Here is a 20736-nt window from a genome sequence, read left to right as displayed (position 1 = left end):
GCTTACGGTTTAACACAGTTCACCAAAAGAAGTACTGAAACGAGTACAAATCATGTAGGACAAAAACATTTTGGGATCAAATTAGCTATAATGACTTACCTTTAGTGCCTCAACACCAGCTTGAATGACTGGGGCAAAAACTGTCTCACTCTCATTGGTATCAGCAAACATGTCTGGGATCTGGTCCAGTAGACTACAAATGACAAAAGAAGGGATTCCCAAAAATAAGACAACTCCTAATGCCAAAGAATGTTAATTCCTGCTATTATAAAGCAAAGGGATTTACTTTTTAATGATGTAGTACTGATTTTGATAAGTTATAAGATTTAGATTGGAATCACATGATCACTAGTAGTTTTAACAAATGTTTGCCAAATTTTTTGAAAAAGGAAACTAATACTTGTCACATGTACTTTTTTATGTGTCCCATTTAATCTAGGCAACAACAATATTAACACTAGTACTACTGCTAATAATAATTATAATAGTGATTATAAAAATAAACCTAAACCAGCCATTAGGGGTGTACTTTGTGTACTTTTGGTGCCGGTCCCAAGCCCGGATAAATGGTGAGGGTTGCGTCAGGAAGGGCATCCGGCGTAAAACTTGTGCCAAAACTATCATGCGGATCACAAATATGATTGCCATACTGGATCGGTCGAGGCCCGGGTTAACAACGACCGCCTCCGGTGCTGTTGACCAGCAGGGAAATTGGATTACAGTAGGTCAAAGACCATCAAAGAGGAGAGGAGGAAGGCGGGTTAGAAGGCAGCGAGAGAGAAGGAAAGGCAGGAGTTTGGAGGTTAGAGTAGGGACTCTGAACATAGGGACAATGACTGGTAAAGGCAGAGAGCTTGCAGACATGATGGAGAGAAGGAAGGTGGATATTCTGTGTGTCCAGGAGACCAGATGGAAAGGAAGCAAGGCCAAGAACATTGGAGGTGTTCCTGATAGAACACACTGTTCTATCATGGTGTAGAGAGGAAGAGAAATGGAGTAGGGATAATCCTAAAGGAACAGCTTGTGAAAAGTGTTCTGGATGTAAAGAGAGTGTCAGACAGGATCATGAGCCTGAAGTGGGAGGTTGATGGTGTGATTTTGAATGTGGTCAGTTCATATGCACCACAGGTTGGTTGTCAGTTAGAGGAGAAAGAGGAGTTTTGGAGTAAGATGGATGAAGTGGTAGATGGTGTCCCTAGAGAGGAGAGATTAGTGATTGGTGCAGACTTCAATGGACATGTTGGTGAAGGGAACAGAGGGGATGAAGAGGTGCTGGGTATGTATGGTGTGAAAGACAGAAATGCGGAAGGTCAGATGGTTGTAGATTTTGCACAGAGAATGGAAATGGCTGTGGTGAACACGTATTTTCAGAAGAGGAAAGAACACAGGGTGATATACAAGAGTGGAGGGAGGTGCACACAGGTGGATTATATCCTTAGCAGGAGACGCCACCTAAAGGAGATTGGAGATTGTAAAGTGGTGCCAGGGGAAAGTGTAGCAAGGCAGCATAGGGTGGTTGTCTGTAGAATGAGATTAGAAACAAAGAAGAGGAAGAGAGTGAAGACAGAGCCAAAGATTAGATGGTGGAAGCTGAAGGAGGAGGATGGTTGCAGGCAGTTCAGGGAAAAATTGCAACAGGCCCTTGGGGGCAGTGAGGAGCTACCTGAGGACTGGAAAACTACAGCTAAGGTGGTGATAGAAACTGTGTTGGGTGTTTCGTCTGGTCAGATGAAAGAAGACAAGGAAAGTTGGTGGTGGAATGAGGAAGTCCAGGAGAGTATTCAGAAGAAGAAGGCAGCTAAGAAAAAGTGGGATAACCAGAGAGATGAAGGAAGTAGGCAGGAGTACTGTGAGGCTAGTCGCATAGCAAAAAGAATGGTGGCACAGGCAAAGGCCTATGATGAGCTGTATGAGAGGCTGGACAGTAAAGAAGGAGTAAAGGACTTGTATCGTTTGGCTAAACAGAGAGATAGAGCTGGAAAGGATGTACAGCAGGTTAGGCTGATAAAGGGTAGAGAGGGAAATGTACTAGTGAGTGAACAGAGTGTTGAGTAGATGGAAGGAGTACTTTGAAGAACTAATGAATGAGGAAAACGAGAGAGAGAGGAGGACAACGGGGGGAGAGATCGTGGATCAGGAAGTGCAGAGAATTAGTAAGGTGGACGTAAGGGCAGCTTTAAAAAGGATGAAGAATGGAAAGGCAGTTGGTCCAGATGACATGCCTGTGGAGGTATGGAGATGTTTAGGAGAGAAGGCAGTGGACTTTTTAAACAGGTTGTTTAACAAAATCCTGGAGAGTGAGAGGATGCCTGATGAGTGGAGAAGTAGTGTATTGGTCCCCATTTTTAAGAACAAGGGTGATGTGCAGAGCTGCAGTAACTACAGAGGTATAAAGTTGATGAGCCACACCATGAAGGTATGGGAAACAGTTGTTGAAGCAAGGCTAAGGTGAGGGGTTCAGATCAGTGAGCAGCAGTTTGGTTTCATGCCCAGAAAGAGTACCACAGATGCAATTTTTGCGTTGAGAGTGTTGGTAGAGAAGTACAGAGAAGGTCAGAAGGAGCTACATTGTGTCTATGTGGATCTAGAGAAGGCATATGATAGGGTGCCAAGACAGGAACTGTGGTACTGTATGAGGAAGTCAGGTGTAGCTGAAAAGTATGTTAGGGTGGTGCAGGACATGTATGAGGATAGTGAGACAGTGGTGAGGTGTGCTGTTGGAGTGACAAATGGTTTCAAGGTGAAGGTAGGGTTACATCAGGGATCAGCTTTGAGCCCCTTCTTGTTTGCAATGGTGATGAACAGGTTGACAGATGGTCAGGCAGGAGGCTCCATGGACCATGATGTTTGCAGATGAAATTGTAATCTGTGGTGAGAGTAGAGAGCAGGTGGAAGAGTATCTGGAGAGGTGGACGGAACAAGACGGAATACATGTGTGTGAATGAGAGGGAGGCAGGTGGAAAGGTGAAGATGCAAGGACTAGAGGTCGTAAAGGTGGATGACTTCAAATATCTTGGGTCAACCATCCAGAGCAATGGACAGTGTAGAAAAGAGGTGAAGAAGAGGGTGCAGGCAGGATGGAGTGGGTGGAGACGGATGTCAGGGCTGATGTGTGACAGAAGGATAGCAGCAAGAGTGAAAGGGAAGGTTTACAAGACAGTAGTGCGTTCTGCTATGATGTATGGTTTGGAGACTGTGGCTCTGTCTAAAAGACAGGAGGCTGAGCTGGAGGTGGCGGAGATGAAGATGCTGAGATTTTTGTTGGGAGTGACAAGGCTGGACAAGATTAGAAATGAGCAGATCAGAGGGACAGTGAAGGTGGAGCAGTTTGGAGATAAAGCCAGAGAGGCCAGGTTGAGATGGTTTGGACATGTGTTGAGGAGGAATAGTTGGATATATTGGGCAAAGAATGTTGGAGATGGAGCTGCCGGGTAGAAGGAGAAGAGGTAGACCTCAGAGAAGGTTTATGGATGTAGTGAAGGTGGACATGGAGATGGTTGGTGTGAAAGTAGAGGGGGCAATGGATAGGGCAAGATGGAGGCAGATGATTATAAAAATAAACCTACTTGTTGATGACAGCTCTTGACTCCTGAAAATTCACAAGGAATCCATCAAGCAGCGGCACAAACATCTCTGCCACATCTGATACCACCATCATCTGGGGCTGAGCCAGCGCACTCTTCACATTGTAGAAGTGCAGGATCTTATTGTAGGTGACAAAACCCACCTTGATGGATGAACTCTCAGCTCCTTCTTCCCTAAAACACATAAGGGCACACATGCATATGGTGATATGCTGCATTTTATATTAATGCACATATACAGCATGTACAAATGTTATTAGAGCAAGCATGTCCATAAGCTCTTAAACTATGCTGGTGACATGCTGGTGGGTCCAGACTTCCTCACTCTCATAACTACACACCGTATATTATTTGTACGGTATTTGTTCCACATATTATTTGTATAACGTGCAAAACTCCCTTTTGAGCGTCAGAAAGCTCTTAGAGTTGGTCTGACTCCGTCAATCTACTGATAATTCATTGGGTGTATCTGATTTAATCTGATAGGTCAAAATGATTGTCCAACGAATCAAAATAACAACGCCACCATTGTAAAGCACGTACTGTAAGCCAGCATGGGTCAGAATGGCTAGAATGTGTGTCTACAAGATATCAGTGAGAAATGCAACTTCCAACTGTTTATGAGGAAAACATCACTGGACAAAAGGCAAACAGGGCAGCTAAACTAGTTTTTGTTAGTACAATGACAGATTTGAAGTCAAATTTACGCAAAGAGAAGTGTGTTCTCTCTCTTAGTAAAGCCAGTTCAGGCAGCATTGTGTATTTGTAGTGCTGAGAACAACTTCCTTAACATAAATCACCGTGAAAGCTAACATGAGCCAACATTGCCAAATACACATTCCTTGTGCAAAAACAACTCTTTTTTTAAAGAAAGAAAAAAAGGAAAAAGTCAGACATAATAGAATGAGGTCATTCTTGCTATGCACCTCTTATTCTGACTCTTTCCTAATTAGACGGACCATTAGGACAGCATGCCCATAGTGCTGTCCAAAGCAGCAGCACAAATGAGCTTCTTATGGTTTCAGTGGTATAATAAAAAGGAGGGAAATATTCAAAAGTTTTATGTAGATATGCAGAGTTTGTGTTGAAGTACTAGAGTGGGGGGACAGAATGTCTGAAAGGCAAAAAAAGGCTGAGTGAGAGGCGAGCAGACTTCTATACTTTCAATCAAGAAACACACTTATCTCTTTTAGCTTATCATCAGGTTTCAGTAAGAGGGCAAAAGTCAAAAGTACACAGTTCCAACTGGAAAAAAACAATGTAAAGGAGTGCATATTCCTGTAGCAGGATGACTGCTTCAAGACTAAAGAAACACTAAATATGCTTCTTGCAATATAAATTAAGATGTTTTGTTCAGACTGCCTGAAATAATAAATGGAGCAAAGCCAAACTGAGCAGTACATAACCCTAATTCTATTAGTATACTGCAGCTAAAATACACATAATGTAATGTAATTAGGGTTGTGTTGTGATTCATTACATTTTTCAATACAGTAAAAATATGAGCGCCAGAAAATCTGCCTTAGGTTAATATGTTTTCATTTTGGTTTTATTAGAGCATTCAACATTATAAAAGAACAAAATTACAATATAAAATTATACTTATTAAAAAGTAATATAATAATAATAATAATAATAAAAAAATCAACAACTACAGTGATTTTTATTTTGTGATTTACAAACCATGCTGCAATAAATCCAATTAAACAGGCCTAATTATGCTCATTTGTAATGAAGCATGTAGTTATGCTCAAAAAGGATACTGTAACAAAATAATCATGATAACACTAAAATACTGTCATATTGCCCAGCCATTACAATACATCCCTAACTGTAAAGTAATGTTCATACAGAATATGCTGATTAGTGGCTGAGGTGCAAGCCTACCAAGTAGCTGCTAGCCAGGGAGTGGAAAGTGTACTTGAGCTAGGTGAAAAGGTTCAGCAAGATGACTTCTACTGATATTTACATCTTATATTTGTAGTCTGCCTTTCGCCCAAAGACTGCTGGGATAGGCTCCAGCACCCCCCGCGACCCTGACGGAGAAGCGGCTTAGAAAATGGATGGATGGATGGATGGATGGATGGATGGATGGATGGATATTTGTAGTCCTTGCTGGAAAAATACAGTAAAACATGTTGCTGGCTTATCTCACTTAGGGTCTGCATGCCAACCCTGTCATTACCCATATAAAGAACAGATTCAAAACAATATCACTCAAAAACAGAGAACATTAACTGCTTTCAGCTTGGTGCATATTTTCAGGCTTGTGTTCTAATGAAGAATGACAAAACCTACCACTGGGTACAGCTACTTGCTGCCTGTTCTCTATTCTTAACTATGAGAGAGAAGAGTGGTAAAGTGAACCATATAAAACCGTTGGGTGTCCAATGTGGTTTTCATTAAGTGTAAGCACTCTAGTGAGCATAGCCAGGAACAGAGGGGAGAAATCAGATTTAATACCGCAGGCTTATTTGGAGTGTACTACTAGAGTGCTTGTGAGGTGAGGTCAGTTTCCCAAACAAATATGGACATACCCACAGGAGCTGGGGGAGAGGGAGAACAAAATCTTGTAGGAAAGAGACATACGAGTCCATAGGAGGTAAATCAAAGGCCCACTGTTTTTTCAGGCCAGAAAAATGGCACAGATAAGAGCCATGTGCCCCATGGACTTTTTCGAGACTTGGACTGGGTACAGGACTGCAGTCAACCCCGTAAAATGCTCTGGCCTTCCTCTATCAGCCCCCACACAAAACCTTACAGGCAGGAATTTTCGAATGAGATATTGGATTGCTTAGCAACACAGAGCTTTTGTTTTTTCTTTTTTTCCCCCATTTTTTTCTCTATGGCCATATTTGGCATTGGAATCGGGGGCCTTTTTTTTGGGTGGGTTCAGCTGAATTCCGAGCTGACAGTAGCTCAGACGTGCACATGTTCCACCTGAAATGTGCTGACAAAACAGTGAGGGCCTTCACTGCCCAAGGCAACGAGTGTGCTCTAAAGACCCTGCGAGCGACCCACTGGAGCAGTGTGTGGAGCTGTGGAGTGTGCTGATGAAAACAGTGTGCAATATGCCTGAAATCAGCTGTCCTCTTAAAAGTTACCAGAAAAACCCCATGCCGATACACATCATTGCAAAAGTAATGCCACACATAAAGACTAATCTTTATTTAATGTCTAAGAATGTAAGAATATCTTTAATTGGTATATAAACTTTAGGTTCTTTAAAGATGCATTATGTAATTTTGGGGGATAAAATTCAAAGACGAAGCAGGATGAAAAAACAGAACAGAACTATGGCATGTGTGCAGTCTCTCTGTGAGCCCTGCAATATTAATTTAAAAGTCAGATTTCGCAGGAGTTTTTAGGACCAGGCCATGCATCTTTACACATTAATGTCATTCACAGGCTCGACAAAAAGGTCTGGCTCTATGTTTAGGTCTCAAATACAAAAATCAACATTATACTGATGAAGAGATGATGGCAATAGTAGATAATTCATAATAAATCATCCTTGCAAGACACATCCTTGACCTAGTTTTTTCGGAGTGTTTTTGAATACTTCAATACGCTCGCAATCAGATTCATTAGGGAAGAAAACTGGAGCAAAACCATCATTATAGAATGTTATTCTGCACAATGTGTACAACTACACATTTCCACCAGAGAGGTCTCCAAATCTCCAAAACACACAGTGCAGCTTTAAACAGTGCAACTGGAAAATAAAAGCTAAAACCATTAACGCACTAACTGACATAACTGAAAATAAACTGAATTGAAAATAAAATAAAAAATAATTAAAATAAAAAACTTATTAAAGATAAGAAACTATAATGACCCAGCTGCATACTCATATATTTCATTAATATACTATTAGTATACTATTAGTTAATGAAATATATTAGTATTATTTCATTAACTAACATGCTTCATTAAAAGAACAATTTATTGAACAGTTCTTTAGGGAAGCACAACTGGTTCTTTTATGGTATTGCTCCAAAGAACCCCATAGGCATCTTTATTTTGTAGTTTAGCTAAAGTTGAGAGATGACCAAAGTGTGCAAAAGCAGCTAAAGATCTTCAGGGCATGATAAACGCCCTCAGTCTCTGGTCTGTAAAGTTTTTCCTCAGATTACTAACCAAAAATATAATTACACTTGACCATGGTTGGAACTTCTCTGGACAAAAATGGTTAATAAACTGATTTGCTTTGCAACAACTGTGCACAGCTGAAATAACTTGTGACAAAAGACAGTAAAAGCAGCCTCCTCACTCACTTTGGAAGCCGATCTAAAAGCGTCTTCAGTTCCTCACATATCAGTTTGACCAGCCCGCTCTTTATGTTGTTATAGGAGACATCAATCATGAAGATATAAGCTGGAGGATTCGGGGGCTTATTGTTCTAAGAAAAGGAAGAAATTAAGTCATTTGATGTTAGGTGCATAAAATTACTGGAAAGAAAAAAACCCCACAATATACACATACATACATATATATATATATATATAGTATTTATTTACTCTTAACCAAGTGAAAATCGAACTAGAACTAGCAAATGCTTATTTACTAAAACAAATGCTAACTGAGCTCAACTTGACACCAGTGCCAACAGTCTTAAAAGGACAGCAATTTAATTTTTAAATTTAATTTCCTTTAAGATCCTGCGTTCTTTGCCTCAACCAGGCAAAAACTACACAGCCTTTTAGGCCCTAGTAAGTTATTTCACTGCTCAAATGTGTTTTTATCTCACTCCTGTTGTTATTTGAAACACTTTGTTTATGAAATCGTACTCAAAACCTTGAAACAGTCACTGGCAAAATGTAAAAACAAGCGAACAGACACCAATGAAAACATACAACTGACACACACTCATTCCATCACCTACATTCTCATGCAATTGAGGGCAGTAGGAGCAGGACTAAGTGCTCAGTTTTGTTTCCATGTAGTTAACACTGTGCAGTAGGTATCATCTATGAGGCGTTTGTTTAATATGGGCCATCAACAGAAATGTAAACATTAATAAACAGTAGAGTATGAAGGCTAAAGTCAGGCAACTGAAATGGTGTCAGGCTTAAATTTAGCCTCCTGAGCAACCAGCCAAAACAAAGACCATTACTGGGGTCTGTTGCTGATTTTTCTGTGATTTAATTATACGTAGTTTTTATCTCACAGTGCTGCCACAGTGTAATCAATTTTTCAGAGATGGTAACAGTAGATAAACAAAAGAAAAAAATATTTCTCAAATATACTGCACTCAGCTCTAGTCTTATTACAGTGACAATTACATCAGTTTATTTGCATATAGTCAACAGAGGTTTACTTCACTAACAAATATTTTCTCTAAAATGGAATTTTCCCACTGCATACTCCCATTCTATAAAAGCTTGTAATATGATACAGCATCCTTTGTGAAAATAATCCTTTGTCTTCAGACTGTTTCAGGACTCTTACAGTGTTTAGGCCCGAGATCTAATCACCCATCTTTGACTAAAAAATGCAACATGACTGCCAAAAAATGAAGCTCTTTCAGCTGCCTCCTGGGGCATGCTAACCTCTTGAAGCCCAATCAAAGACTTGGATAATATTTTCTCAGATGTTTCCTTGACCGAATTTTATTTGTTGATACTTGCTGATTAATATCTGCTTTAATCCACAATAAACACTGGATAAAACTACTCTAATTGTCTATGTTTGCCACATAATACAAAGTAGGCTTCTTCTATCCCAAAACGGGCCCTATAATAATTGGCAAAATCACATTAACACTGTTGCCAGACTTCAAACAAAAGTTCAGTGTTTGAGCTTAGGAGTTATGTATGGTTTAGAGGGGCTGCAAACAGATCATTACCTTACAGTAATCCAGAGTAGCAGTGAACTCATAGGAGCCTAGGGACAACTCTGGTCTTTCATATAGGTCCACTCTTCGACCCATATGGTCCAGATGCTGGAAATACTGGACAGGAACTGTGGGGGGGAGGAGGTGCATGTTTTACTTCTTACTCTTTTTGAGGAAATAGCTTCATAGAAAACATGGATGCTTGGCCCATTGTCTCACAGTATTTAACCACAAAAACTACAGATTTACTTTTGTATTATTAATCTTAAACGACCAAGGTCATAGAAAATTAGGTTTATCTCACTTTTGTTCAATTAAAAACCTTGATGTAGTATGTAAGCTATGCTAAAGTTTCAACACCAACCATTCAGTCCCACCACTCCTGAGTGAATAACAGGAAATTAAGCTGCACAGTCTGATTTGTATTCTGAGTTTGAGTTTTACTGACACCATGAAAACCAATGAATTTACTTATATTACTTACTGCTTATTAAAAGAGGCACAATTCAGGGTAGACAATGAGAACAGAAGTCATTTATGTGTGGTAGAGACTGGAAAGGGGTCATGTGAAAATAAATGTCAATTTATTTGCTCAATTACTGAATAAATTATTTATAAAGCTATATGATACATTTAAACTATATATGATTATACTATATTCGCACAAACGCTTTAAATGGAATTTAGGGAAAATGTACAATGTGGACCCTTTAAGGCCCTTTTATTTCCCCATAATATGTATAGTTATGACACATACATGAAGAATTAATGGCAACCTAAAATCTAAAATCCTAAAGGACTGACCGGTACACTGCAAATCAGACACCATGATACAGTGAGTAAAATACTGACCCTCGTTGACACAGTTGCAGAAGCTGCACTGGTAGCGCCGCCCTCCATCAATGAAGAGCATGAACGGGCACATGTAGGCCTTGCAGCGGTTACAGCGTATAGGTCCTGCCTCTCCGTGATTTACCACATACAGAGGAGTCTTTTAGACAAACAGAATACAGAGAAGACACAGACAAATGATTATCTTTTTGAACTATAACATGGAGCTTCTTGCATTTGTAGTTGCTGTATATATTGTAGAGTATGACATATTACTGTCTGCAATGCAGTTTATGAGGCATATCCCCACACCCACATGTTTCTTATATCTGTTAAGTGAACAGTAATTACAAACTTAAAAAGCATATGCAGAACTAATTGGAATAAGCTGGTCTCTGCTTAATAAGAGTGGATGGCATGCAGTAAACAAAGCTGGTAGACTTGCAGCCAATTAACTTTACTTGTTTTGAAGTATTTTTCATGCAGTGCACATTTCTGGTCAGTGCTGAGAAAAAAAAAACAGAGGGAGACTGACCAAAAGGAAAAAGTCAACAGAAATAAACTGTAAGCACTGGTTATGCTGAACGGTTCTTCGATGGCACTCAGCAAAAAAACACTTTCTGTCCCAGCATCTGTCTTGTTCCTTTAAAAGGCATTGTTGTGTGCTCTAGAATTTTTCTAAATACAGTGTTTAAAAGCGTTCCAAAGAAAGGTTCACTGAGGCCATCACAGTGAGTAAGTGTATGATAGGTCTGAAACAATGTAATAAAGTCACACAATCTAATATTATTTAAAGACATTTACCTTTTATACACATTCATTTTACATTCTTATACTGTCTTCTTATCATCTCTTACTATTGCTGATAGAGGGAGATGTAGCCCTGTGAAATGTTTTAGCTCTGCTTTTATTCAGAGAGCACGAAAACCCTTCATCCAAAATGCTCCCCAGAGAGCGAACTTTAAGCTAATTAGCCTCTTGTGAAAGACTACACTAACATTGCCTAAAAAGGCCCTACAGCATAGTGCTGTCATGGACAGAAGAGTGAGAGTGACTGAAAAAAGGCCCCAGGGACACACAAGTACTTGGAGGTCTTGACAAGGAGTTATACTATCCTTTCTTACATGCAAGTCAGCAGGATGAAAATACAATCAACAAAAAATATATATAGCAATTACAGTTAATGTAAAGGCACAGGTCATGTTTACTACGCTAACACTGCACAAATGTTCATATCATTTTATAATATTCTGCATGTAACAGTTATTAGATGTCTCCTCAGACCAGCATATGTATAGATATTCAGATGTGCATCTATTTTTTCCACATTGGCTCTTTATTACTCCTCCTTCTTCTTCTTTATCCTATCTAGTGTATTGTTATTTCTTTTTTTGTCCCTTAGTTAAATACTTGTCAATAGTCTGTGAGCTTGTCTAATCTGTTCAGTATGTTACATGTCATACTGTCTGCACTCATCAAGACAAATGCCTTGTATGTGTAATATAGTGGGCAAAATAAATTGATTCTTATTCTGATTCTAACAGTTGCAGTTGTAACAGTTGGACAGTTGGATTTTCTTTACCATATTTTTACCAGATAACAGGAACCAAGGATTGTGACATTTGCAGCCTAAATATAGCCATTTTATTCACCATCCAAAATTATGAACCTAAACATGTCTTCTGAGTTTTTATGTGTAATGATGAAAATGGTAAAATAGTGGGAAATGTTAGGCCTGTCACAATTATTACATAATTGCCTGATCGCAATGATTTGAGCTGATCAGTTATTTTAACTGATTACAATTACTCTCCAGAGTTTAAGCTTTCACAATCTCCTTTACGTCACAGCAAGTGGATTGCTTTCATTCGTTGGGCTTAAGCAAATAAATGTAAATAAAAGAAAGCAAACTCAACAAACAAAATCAACAAGAATTCTGACTGGTACAATAACACCTTCAGAGGGCAGCGCTGAGCGATGTTTATTTGAACTCAAGCTTTTTCCACTGACAGCTGGAGGTTACTAAGACTGAAAGCAAGATAGGTAATCAGCCAATTTGGCCACTTTAGGCTCATAGTTTAATTGCATACAACGAACAAAAAGACAATTCAATTGTTAATCACCATTATTTACATTAAAATTTCTTGACTATGACAAGTTAATGTGAAAAAAGAAGTTTGTGGTGAGAGGATTTTGCCTTACAACACCTTGCATGTACCTCTCTGCAAAACTGTTTCAGACCAAAACCTTCTCTCAAAAGAAGCTACCATAAAACAATGTCTCCGGTATCAGGCAACATAATTGTAACCATTTCATAAAACAGATGACTGGGAGGTATTTAGAGCCATTTGGTTCCACTGTGAACAGTTCTGACAATTCAGTTTATGTACAGTGGTGCATAATTTCACATCAAACTACTTTGAAAGAGTTTACATCGTAACCATTTAACTTTGCAGAAATTTTGTAAAGACATAAAAAAAAGAAAAAAAACTGCCATCACTGATACACAAGCATTTAAACTAATCAAAGTACAAATTTTTGCACCTGTTGGTTCAGATTTTCATTTTGGCTATTTACATTACAAAACATTACACAACACTGATTCTACATACTTCATTTTTGGGCACGGTGGCAAAAGGTTTGATGATGGTGGCCAGGGGCACTTGGCACTGCTTGGCAAGGTCAGAGGAACAGGGAAATGAATAAGTTGTGCATCGCATGAACCTGGGGCTAGCGTTTCCTGAAACAACAATCAACAATTTGAGTCACCAGAGAGTTATTTTTTCAATTCATTGGAAACTCACTGAATCCCTTTTATCATTCTGTTAAATTCATTATAACCAATTTAGTAGCAATTCATTCACTTCAATCACTTTGTTCTAGAGCTCACCTTGATCCTGGACTGTGAAACTGGTCGTGACCAAAGGAGGCACCTGACCCCTGAGGTTTGTGGTGTAGAGCTGACCACCTCTCTTAGCTTGGTCATCTTCGATCACCTGAGTCTATACAGTGGAAACTAATTTTATTTTCAAGCACACAGCAGTGCATATTGTTTTTCTGTGAGCTAAAAGAATGATCTTTTACATACACTGCTGGAAAAAGTATTTTCCCCCTCCTGATTTCTACTATTACTGCATATTTGTCACAGTCGTTTCAGGGGCTCAAACTAAATTTAATATAAGACAAAGACAACTTTAATAAACGCAACATATCATTTATTGAAAAAAAGACATCAGATAAGGTCTGCGTTCATGATTCCACCATTAGAAAGAGATTAGGCAAAAATGGTATCCATGGAAGACCAAAAAAGCACCGGTAACCAAGAGGAACGTAAAAGCTGGTCTCACAAAAAACAAAAAAAATACGATGACCCCCAATGAGCTCTTTTGGAATAATGTTCTCTGTTGTTAAAAGTGAAAACGTTTGGAAGATGGGTCTTGTTACATTTGCATAAAGCAAAAAACATCATTCCACAATAACAACAATATGCCAACAGTCAAAAATAGTGGTGGTGTGATGTTGTGGGGATGTTTTGCTGCTTCAGGGAGTGGGAGAGTCATAATTGATGGAACCATGAATAACATCATCTGTCTACGATCTGAAGCTCAAGCGCAACTGAGTTATTTAAAAAGACAGCAATCCAAAGCACATCCACCTCTGAAAGGTTCATTTTGCCTCCAAGTATGCAGTACCAATTTGGCTGAATTAAAGGAATTCTGCAAAGAAGAGTGGGCCAAAATCCAAAGCGATGTTGAAAACTGATTTCATGTATAGGAACTATTTGGTTGCAGTTTCACATGCGGGACACGGGTTTTGCAAAACTATTTTCTTTCATTAAATGAAATGATCATGTATGAGGATCTGAGGCCATTTAGTGTAACAAATATTTAAAAATTTAGAAAACCAAATACGTTTTCACAGCAGTGCAATATAATAAAACTGCAAGCAGCACATTGGCTTACTGTGCTTGGTATAGAGTCAGGGTCCAATTTCTTCTGAGGAGGCCCAGCCATATGGGCGGCTCCTCCAGGGAAGCCTCCTGCGAAAGCACCTGCCTGAGGCCCTGCCATTTGTGACCCTGGCATCTGCCCTCCATACGGCCCTGCAATCACAGGTATGCTCAGACTAAATTAAAGTATAAGTTGCTACAACATAGTGTACTCATTATCTGACAACGCTGTAATAACCAGAATCCTGCTATACATCAGAATCACTTTCCTTTATGGTAAATGAAAATTAATAATGCTTTAATGTAAAACATGTAGTTGCCAAGGTACAGACTGAGTACTTAAGCAATTCAGCTAAACAGCCAGATCAAAAACTACACTATTCTGAACTACTGACTTTTTAAAAATTCTTTAAATGTAATGACTAATTTCACACCCACTGTTGTGTGTAACACGTGTGAAGCAAAAATGGCTGCTGTCACAACAGACCTGCATTACCATGAGCAGTTTTCTAAGGAATTAAATAAATTTGATTTTTTCCAGTATGTTATATTCAGCACATAAACTGCCCTGAAATTAGCAGAAAATGACACATTTAAGTTTGTTCTCTATACAGAATGTGTTCTTTTCACTTAAAAATTAACAAAAAGTGTCATCTTAACATTTTTGTGGTCATTATAGAAAAAGCTGTTCAGGAAATTGTTCTTAACAGTACAGTGTACTTTTTTAAGGTTATGTATTGTGCAGCCCTAACAGGACATGGCCAGTTGACTGGCACACAAAAACAAAAAACACAAAGCAGTGTTTTAGCACACAACATAGGGGCAAAGCGTTACATACTGTGTGGTGATCGATAGGAAATTTTTGGACTTCTGTCCAGCAAATATATCCTGTTTGGCAAGGCTGATTGTTGTCAGAGTGTGTAGAGCAAGCAACTGTTTTCAACAGGTGAGTAGCTTCTATTAACTTTATAATAAAAAATTACTTCTGGTCAAACGGCTAAAAAACAGGGCACTAAAGTGTGTACACACAGGACAGCATGAGTGTAACTAAAAATGTAACTGACAAAAAAAAACAGAGCTGATCAGTCAGTGCACATCTGTGGGCAAAGCATCAGAGGCGTAGACCACGTTTCCAGTTATTTATGCTGTACATTAGAGATGATTGCTAACCTGGCTGTTGAGGAAAGCCCTGAGGTCCTCCTGGCTGCTGGAATCCACCTCCACCCATCGGGGGAAGGCCAGGCTGTGAGTTAGGCATTCCCATTGGTGGAGCTCCTGTTGCACCCATGGGAGGGCCAGCTGTCATTGGTGGACAGGCACTCATCGAGGGAGGCTGGTGGCCTGTGGGAGACATGGGTGGATGCCCCATTGCTGGTGCTGAAGGCATTTGGTAAGGCTGTGGTGCTGCAGAACTGGTGGGTGACTGAGGAGACTGCAGGGGACCCTGGCCTTGATAAAGAGCAAAAGTAAGGATTTATGTTTAGAGAACATTTCAAACAAGTATAATATATTAGGAGTGAGAAACTGCACTGCACTTGTAAAGCTCTACTAAACCTACCATATCCACCAATGCTCATAGCACTCATCTGATTGGTCATCTGTTGGGTTGGAGGTGTTGCCTGAGCCATGCTCTGGTAAGCAGGTCTTTGAAGGGGCTGTCCATAGGGAGGCATGGCAGGGGCAGAGACTGCAGGAGGGGGGAACCTGATTGTAAAGGAAAAGCCCATAAGAGACTCAAATTAAATCTCAAGAGCATTTTGGAAAACACAACAGACAAAACTCTTTAGAAAACTAAGAGCAAAGTAAAGTTACTTCTGAGAATGTGCGCCGTTTTGCTGAATGGGCGATCCATATTGGCTAGACACAGGTGGTGGAGGCATCCCAGAAGGGGAGGAGGCTGCTGGCTTCAGCACACCTGGAGCACAACAATTACAGAAAGGGGCATAGTATCATGACCACATTCTTAATGGATTATTACTTTTACAAAAACATTTACAACAGTCAACAATCAGAGATTAGACAAGAACAAAATCTAGCATATTATAAGCTTAAGTGTAGGTTATTTTTACGGGGTGCAAAGCTGGCCAAATGGTCCAAATGGCCAAAAAGGTCAAAACAACTGGCTAGAACATACAAATGGATATAAAACTTTACAAACAATGAGCAAAACAACAACTTTAAAAATATTTTGTGACTTTCACATGCAATCTCTTATGATCTATTAATGCATTCTGAACATACAATTCTTTCCCCTGCCCTACTGAAGTAACACACACACACTTTCTAAGCCGGTTCTCTCTCAGGGTCGCGGACTGAAGTAATAGTTCAGCCATTTACATTTGCTTTGTCACTATGCCATTTAAAAAGACAGAGCAGTCAATACACCGACAGATAGATACAGTTTTATGCAAATGTTTGGGTGCCCCTGGTCAAATTATCTGTTTTGTTGAACGAAAATAAGTTAACACATCCTCTAAAAACAACACACTTCTGCACATTTTAGTGCACAATTACTGTTTAGTTGCTACATTTAACATACTGAAACATAAACTGTGTCCTGTAGAAAAGTTAAGGTATATTTTATATTTTGTTTTATTTTTTTCCAAAATATGTTAAACTCAGCAAATAAATAAACCCAATACACAGAACATACAGAATATACAGAAACATGCTATTTTAAGTTAGTTATCTGTAGAAGGTGTTAACTTATTTTAAATTAGAAAATCAACAAAACATGTCATTTCATGAGGAGTGTTTATACCTTTGCATTTGACTGTATATAATGACCTGTTCAGACAGGTCTTTCAGAGCAGCCCCATAAAATGTACAGTGATAATGGTGCATCATGGATAACACTGTTGGAGCAAAATGTTAAGCATCAGAGCATGATGACCCCACAAGACTGATGACGTTTTTTTAAGCAAATTCACTATGCTGGAAAATAAAATGTGTACATTATACAGCGGCCCAACCAAAATGTGTTTTAAACCATTAAAATCCAAGGCATATTACATTTTAAACCGCATTATTCAGTAAGTACAGAGACTTCAATACAAACTGTTTGAGCTTTTCCTAGGTTACTGAAGTATGTAATAAAACTTTGGATCCACCAGCAGGCCCTAGCCATGGAAGGGGTCAAACCTGCCAAAAATGTAAGTGCTTCAGTGAACAGAATATGATTACACATAAACATAGTTCATGTTTTGAAAAACTTTTGACTTGAAGTTTTTGCCCTCATACTCTCTCATATTCTGAACTAAAGTAAAATACTGGCAGCTATGTTAACTACAATATGATATAATAATAATCAAGGGTTGATTTTAAGATCACACTCTAAATTACAAGTGTTTAACAACTAGTACATCATAATATATGTTAGAAACTACAGCTGATACATGCACTTATGTATTGCATGCACCGTATTTCAGTCTGCAAAGATACCAGTAACTCCATAACTTTTTTTTATCATGAAACTACAAGATGGACTTTTTAACTGAAATATAAAATTGATGATTTCAAACGTTTCTTTGGTGTGAGAATTACATGTTGACAAAACTCATGAAATGAACTGTAGATGAAGATATAACAGTTAATTAACAGAACCCAACTACAGTTCTGCCAGATACATTGCTCAAGTTACATTTCCAAATATGCTAAAAAAAACACCTGGTGGGACATCTTACAATAACTAGGTTAATTGGCAACAGGGACAGTAACATTATTGACTATAAAAAAAGGCATCCGTGAGAGTCCTTCAGAAGTAAAAATAGAGAGTGGATCACCACTCTGTGAAAGACTGCACAACAAAATAGTGCAAAAATTCAATAAAAACATTTCTTGGAAATTTCATCATCTGCGGTACATAATATCATTAAGGCAAATCCAAACCTCTGTATGCAAGAGAAAAGACTGAAAACCAAAACTGGCTGGGTGTGTTCTCTGGCCCTCATACAGCACTGTATTAAATATTGACATGATTTCTAGTACAGAATCACTGCATGGGCTCTGAAAACCACTTCTGAAAACCACTGTCTGTGAACACAGTTCATCACTGCATCCAAAAACTCTGCCGCCTTCTCTGGGCCTGAATTCGCTCAAGACAGAATGAGAACCTACTTTACTTTCAAAACTACAGCAGTTTGTCTCCACAGTTCCCAAACACTTAGAGTTGTTAAAAGAAGAGGTGATACAACACAGTGGTAAACATGCCCCTGTCTATTTTGTATTGAATGCCCCACGTCGCTGGCAACCAGTAGAAAATTAGTATATATTTTACAAAAAATGTATAACATTTTTCAGTTTCAACATTTGATATGTTGTTTTTGTACTATTTTGAAATGTATATAGGGAATACAACACTTGCACATCATTGCATTCTATTTTATTTACATTTTGCACAGCATCACACCATTTTTGGAAATTGCTGCACATTTACAGCAGTTTTTTTTTACGGTATACAATCATCGCTATGGGTTTGTGCTTCTCAAATTAAGTAAGTCTCTGTGATATATCTACCATGAAGGGACAAGATGAGGCATGTCAGACACAAGTGAGAACATGATCAAGGAGATTTTAACTTACCTGCTGCTTGTGCAGTGTAGGGTTGTGGTGGGGCTCCATAGTGCCCATAGTGGGCTTGTGGAGGGGAAGCTCCAAATCCTGTGGGATAGCCCCCTATTCCTGGCTGAGCCTGGGAGTAAGGAGGTGTAGCAACATAACCCTGCTGGCTCATCTTCCTGTTAGAGTTCTTTCATTCCAGACTGACAGAAGATCAGCAACCTGTGGAGTGATTCTGAAACAAATTTGATATCAGTTTCCAAACGTTTTTAATACCATCCACACATTTTTTGCACCAACATGAACACAAGCCTATCTCATGTTAGAGCTCGGATGATGTCATTGTACAGTGTTTCTAGCTTTCACCATTAAGTCCACACTCGGTTATCATACCTTTAGTCAGAAATATAATAATACATCAGATAGAAGGGTGGAAAGCTCTGACTTCTTCACGATTTGAGCTGATGACAGTTCTTTGGGAAACCACCTCCATTAGATTGTTCTGGTAAAATTCGATAATGTTTTACTGATTAAAATACACTGTATACATTAATGTGACTATTCACAATAGTGGAATACAAAACATATGGCCTTATTTTAGATTTTTATGTTTCGGATTATCTTTTTGTGTTTTGTTTCAACCTAAGACTTTTATTTTGAGCCAAAATTATTATTTAACATCATAATTGATTACAGGCCATTTTCCACACAAATGTAAAACGATGATAGTAATCTTAGAGGTTTAATTGTTCGTATGACATTGTATCTTTGTAACATTTAAAATACTGCCAAATACTGTGCTGCTGCAAAATGAAATTGTATTGTAATGCAGTGTAATCTAGAGGTTAGGATACACCCTTACTTTTTTAGTGGTGACTACCTATGATCAAGTAAACAGCAGTTTAGCCTGTACGATGAAATTATTACCTCCTGAGTGCTGCAGGTTTTGTTCATACCATATCTCATGGCAACTCTTGATCACGTGTAAGAGGGATCTTAACCAATGGACTATGATAAGGGGAGTGATTACACTGGCAGGAATACTCTCAACACTGCCTGTCTGTGTATGTATGATCACTGGTTTCTCCATCTCCCCTTTACAGATCAGAGAGAAGGATCTCTTGTAAAGCACAAACTGACTGCTTTTAAATCCCAGTTCTGTCCTGCTACACCGCACACCTGCAAAAGGCATACTGACAAACAAATGATCTTTCCTTTCAGAACTGGAAGCATATATGCCAAAATACAGAGCAGCCTGCGCATAACGAAAGGGCTAATGAGGGAAAAAGTTTGCTCAGCCTGCTGATTTAGCCATTAGTCTAATGTCGTTCGTGGTCTGTGCAGATGCTTCACACGGATGTTTCACCGGACTTGCATCTCTTAACCTAAGGCCTGGTCAAAGAAGTTTCAGCGGGCGAAATCCACTCCTTATGCATCTATAAACGCTTTCTGGCAGGGAATGCTAGCTATGGTCCTGCTCTAAGAGTAGTCCAGCACCCAAGGCGGGCATCATTTCAGCTCTACCCAAAGCTGCCACGTCAAAGATCAGCGGTAAACCCTGCTCACGTTTAAACAGCAAGACGACACATTTGTGCCTTTAAAACCATTTTCCAACGGTTTAGCCACCGCAACATGGCGAAATATAAGCTTTTTGAGTGTTGTTAAATGCCAGTCGACTGCCCCACAGTCAAAGTTGTGGTCTGTTATGTCTGTGATGAGCCACAGACCGAAACTGACAACAGCACGCTGCAAACTTTCCTCTGCGCTTCTGTCATTCTTACATAATGTTGAACTCCTTCGGCAGAAATTCTCAGTTTGTCTGACAACGTGAAAAGAAAGAGGCACTTACCGGGAAGGCAGAGGGACGCCGCCTGTCCTGTCTAACTGACGCTGGGGCAGAGTGGCTGAGCGGAGTGCCACGTCAAACTCCGGCGTGATGAACCCTGCTGCCTGCAGCGTCATCCTCCCGCCGCCTCTGC

The 20736-nt window shown here is 39.3% G+C and overlaps 1 protein-coding gene across 1 annotated transcript in view; it reads right to left on the bottom strand.

Annotated features, from left to right (window-relative positions):
- Window positions 1–20736, bottom strand: part of sec24d (SEC24 homolog D, COPII coat complex component) — a 29259-nt gene extending 8523 nt beyond the window's left edge. Inside the window, exons 1-13 of the mRNA XM_017713949.2 lie at window positions 20607–20736; window positions 18782–18992; window positions 16013–16115; window positions 15759–15904; window positions 15371–15649; window positions 14214–14353; window positions 13142–13253; window positions 12864–12991; window positions 10273–10411; window positions 9433–9548; window positions 7862–7986; window positions 3567–3758; window positions 100–193 (exon numbers count right to left, since the gene is read on the bottom strand). Of these exons, the coding sequence (XP_017569438.1) occupies window positions 100–193; window positions 3567–3758; window positions 7862–7986; window positions 9433–9548; window positions 10273–10411; window positions 12864–12991; window positions 13142–13253; window positions 14214–14353; window positions 15371–15649; window positions 15759–15904; window positions 16013–16115; window positions 18782–18932 (1725 nt within the window). The 5' untranslated portion in view covers window positions 18933–18992; window positions 20607–20736. The remainder of the gene's footprint in view (window positions 1–99; window positions 194–3566; window positions 3759–7861; window positions 7987–9432; window positions 9549–10272; window positions 10412–12863; window positions 12992–13141; window positions 13254–14213; window positions 14354–15370; window positions 15650–15758; window positions 15905–16012; window positions 16116–18781; window positions 18993–20606) is intronic.

This window comes from Pygocentrus nattereri, chromosome 2, assembly GCF_015220715.1.
Source record: "Pygocentrus nattereri isolate fPygNat1 chromosome 2, fPygNat1.pri, whole genome shotgun sequence".
NCBI classification, from domain to species: domain Eukaryota; kingdom Metazoa; phylum Chordata; class Actinopteri; order Characiformes; family Serrasalmidae; genus Pygocentrus; species Pygocentrus nattereri.
Note: the sequence above shows the minus strand (reverse complement) of the source record. Positions and strands in the feature narration are given on the sequence as shown.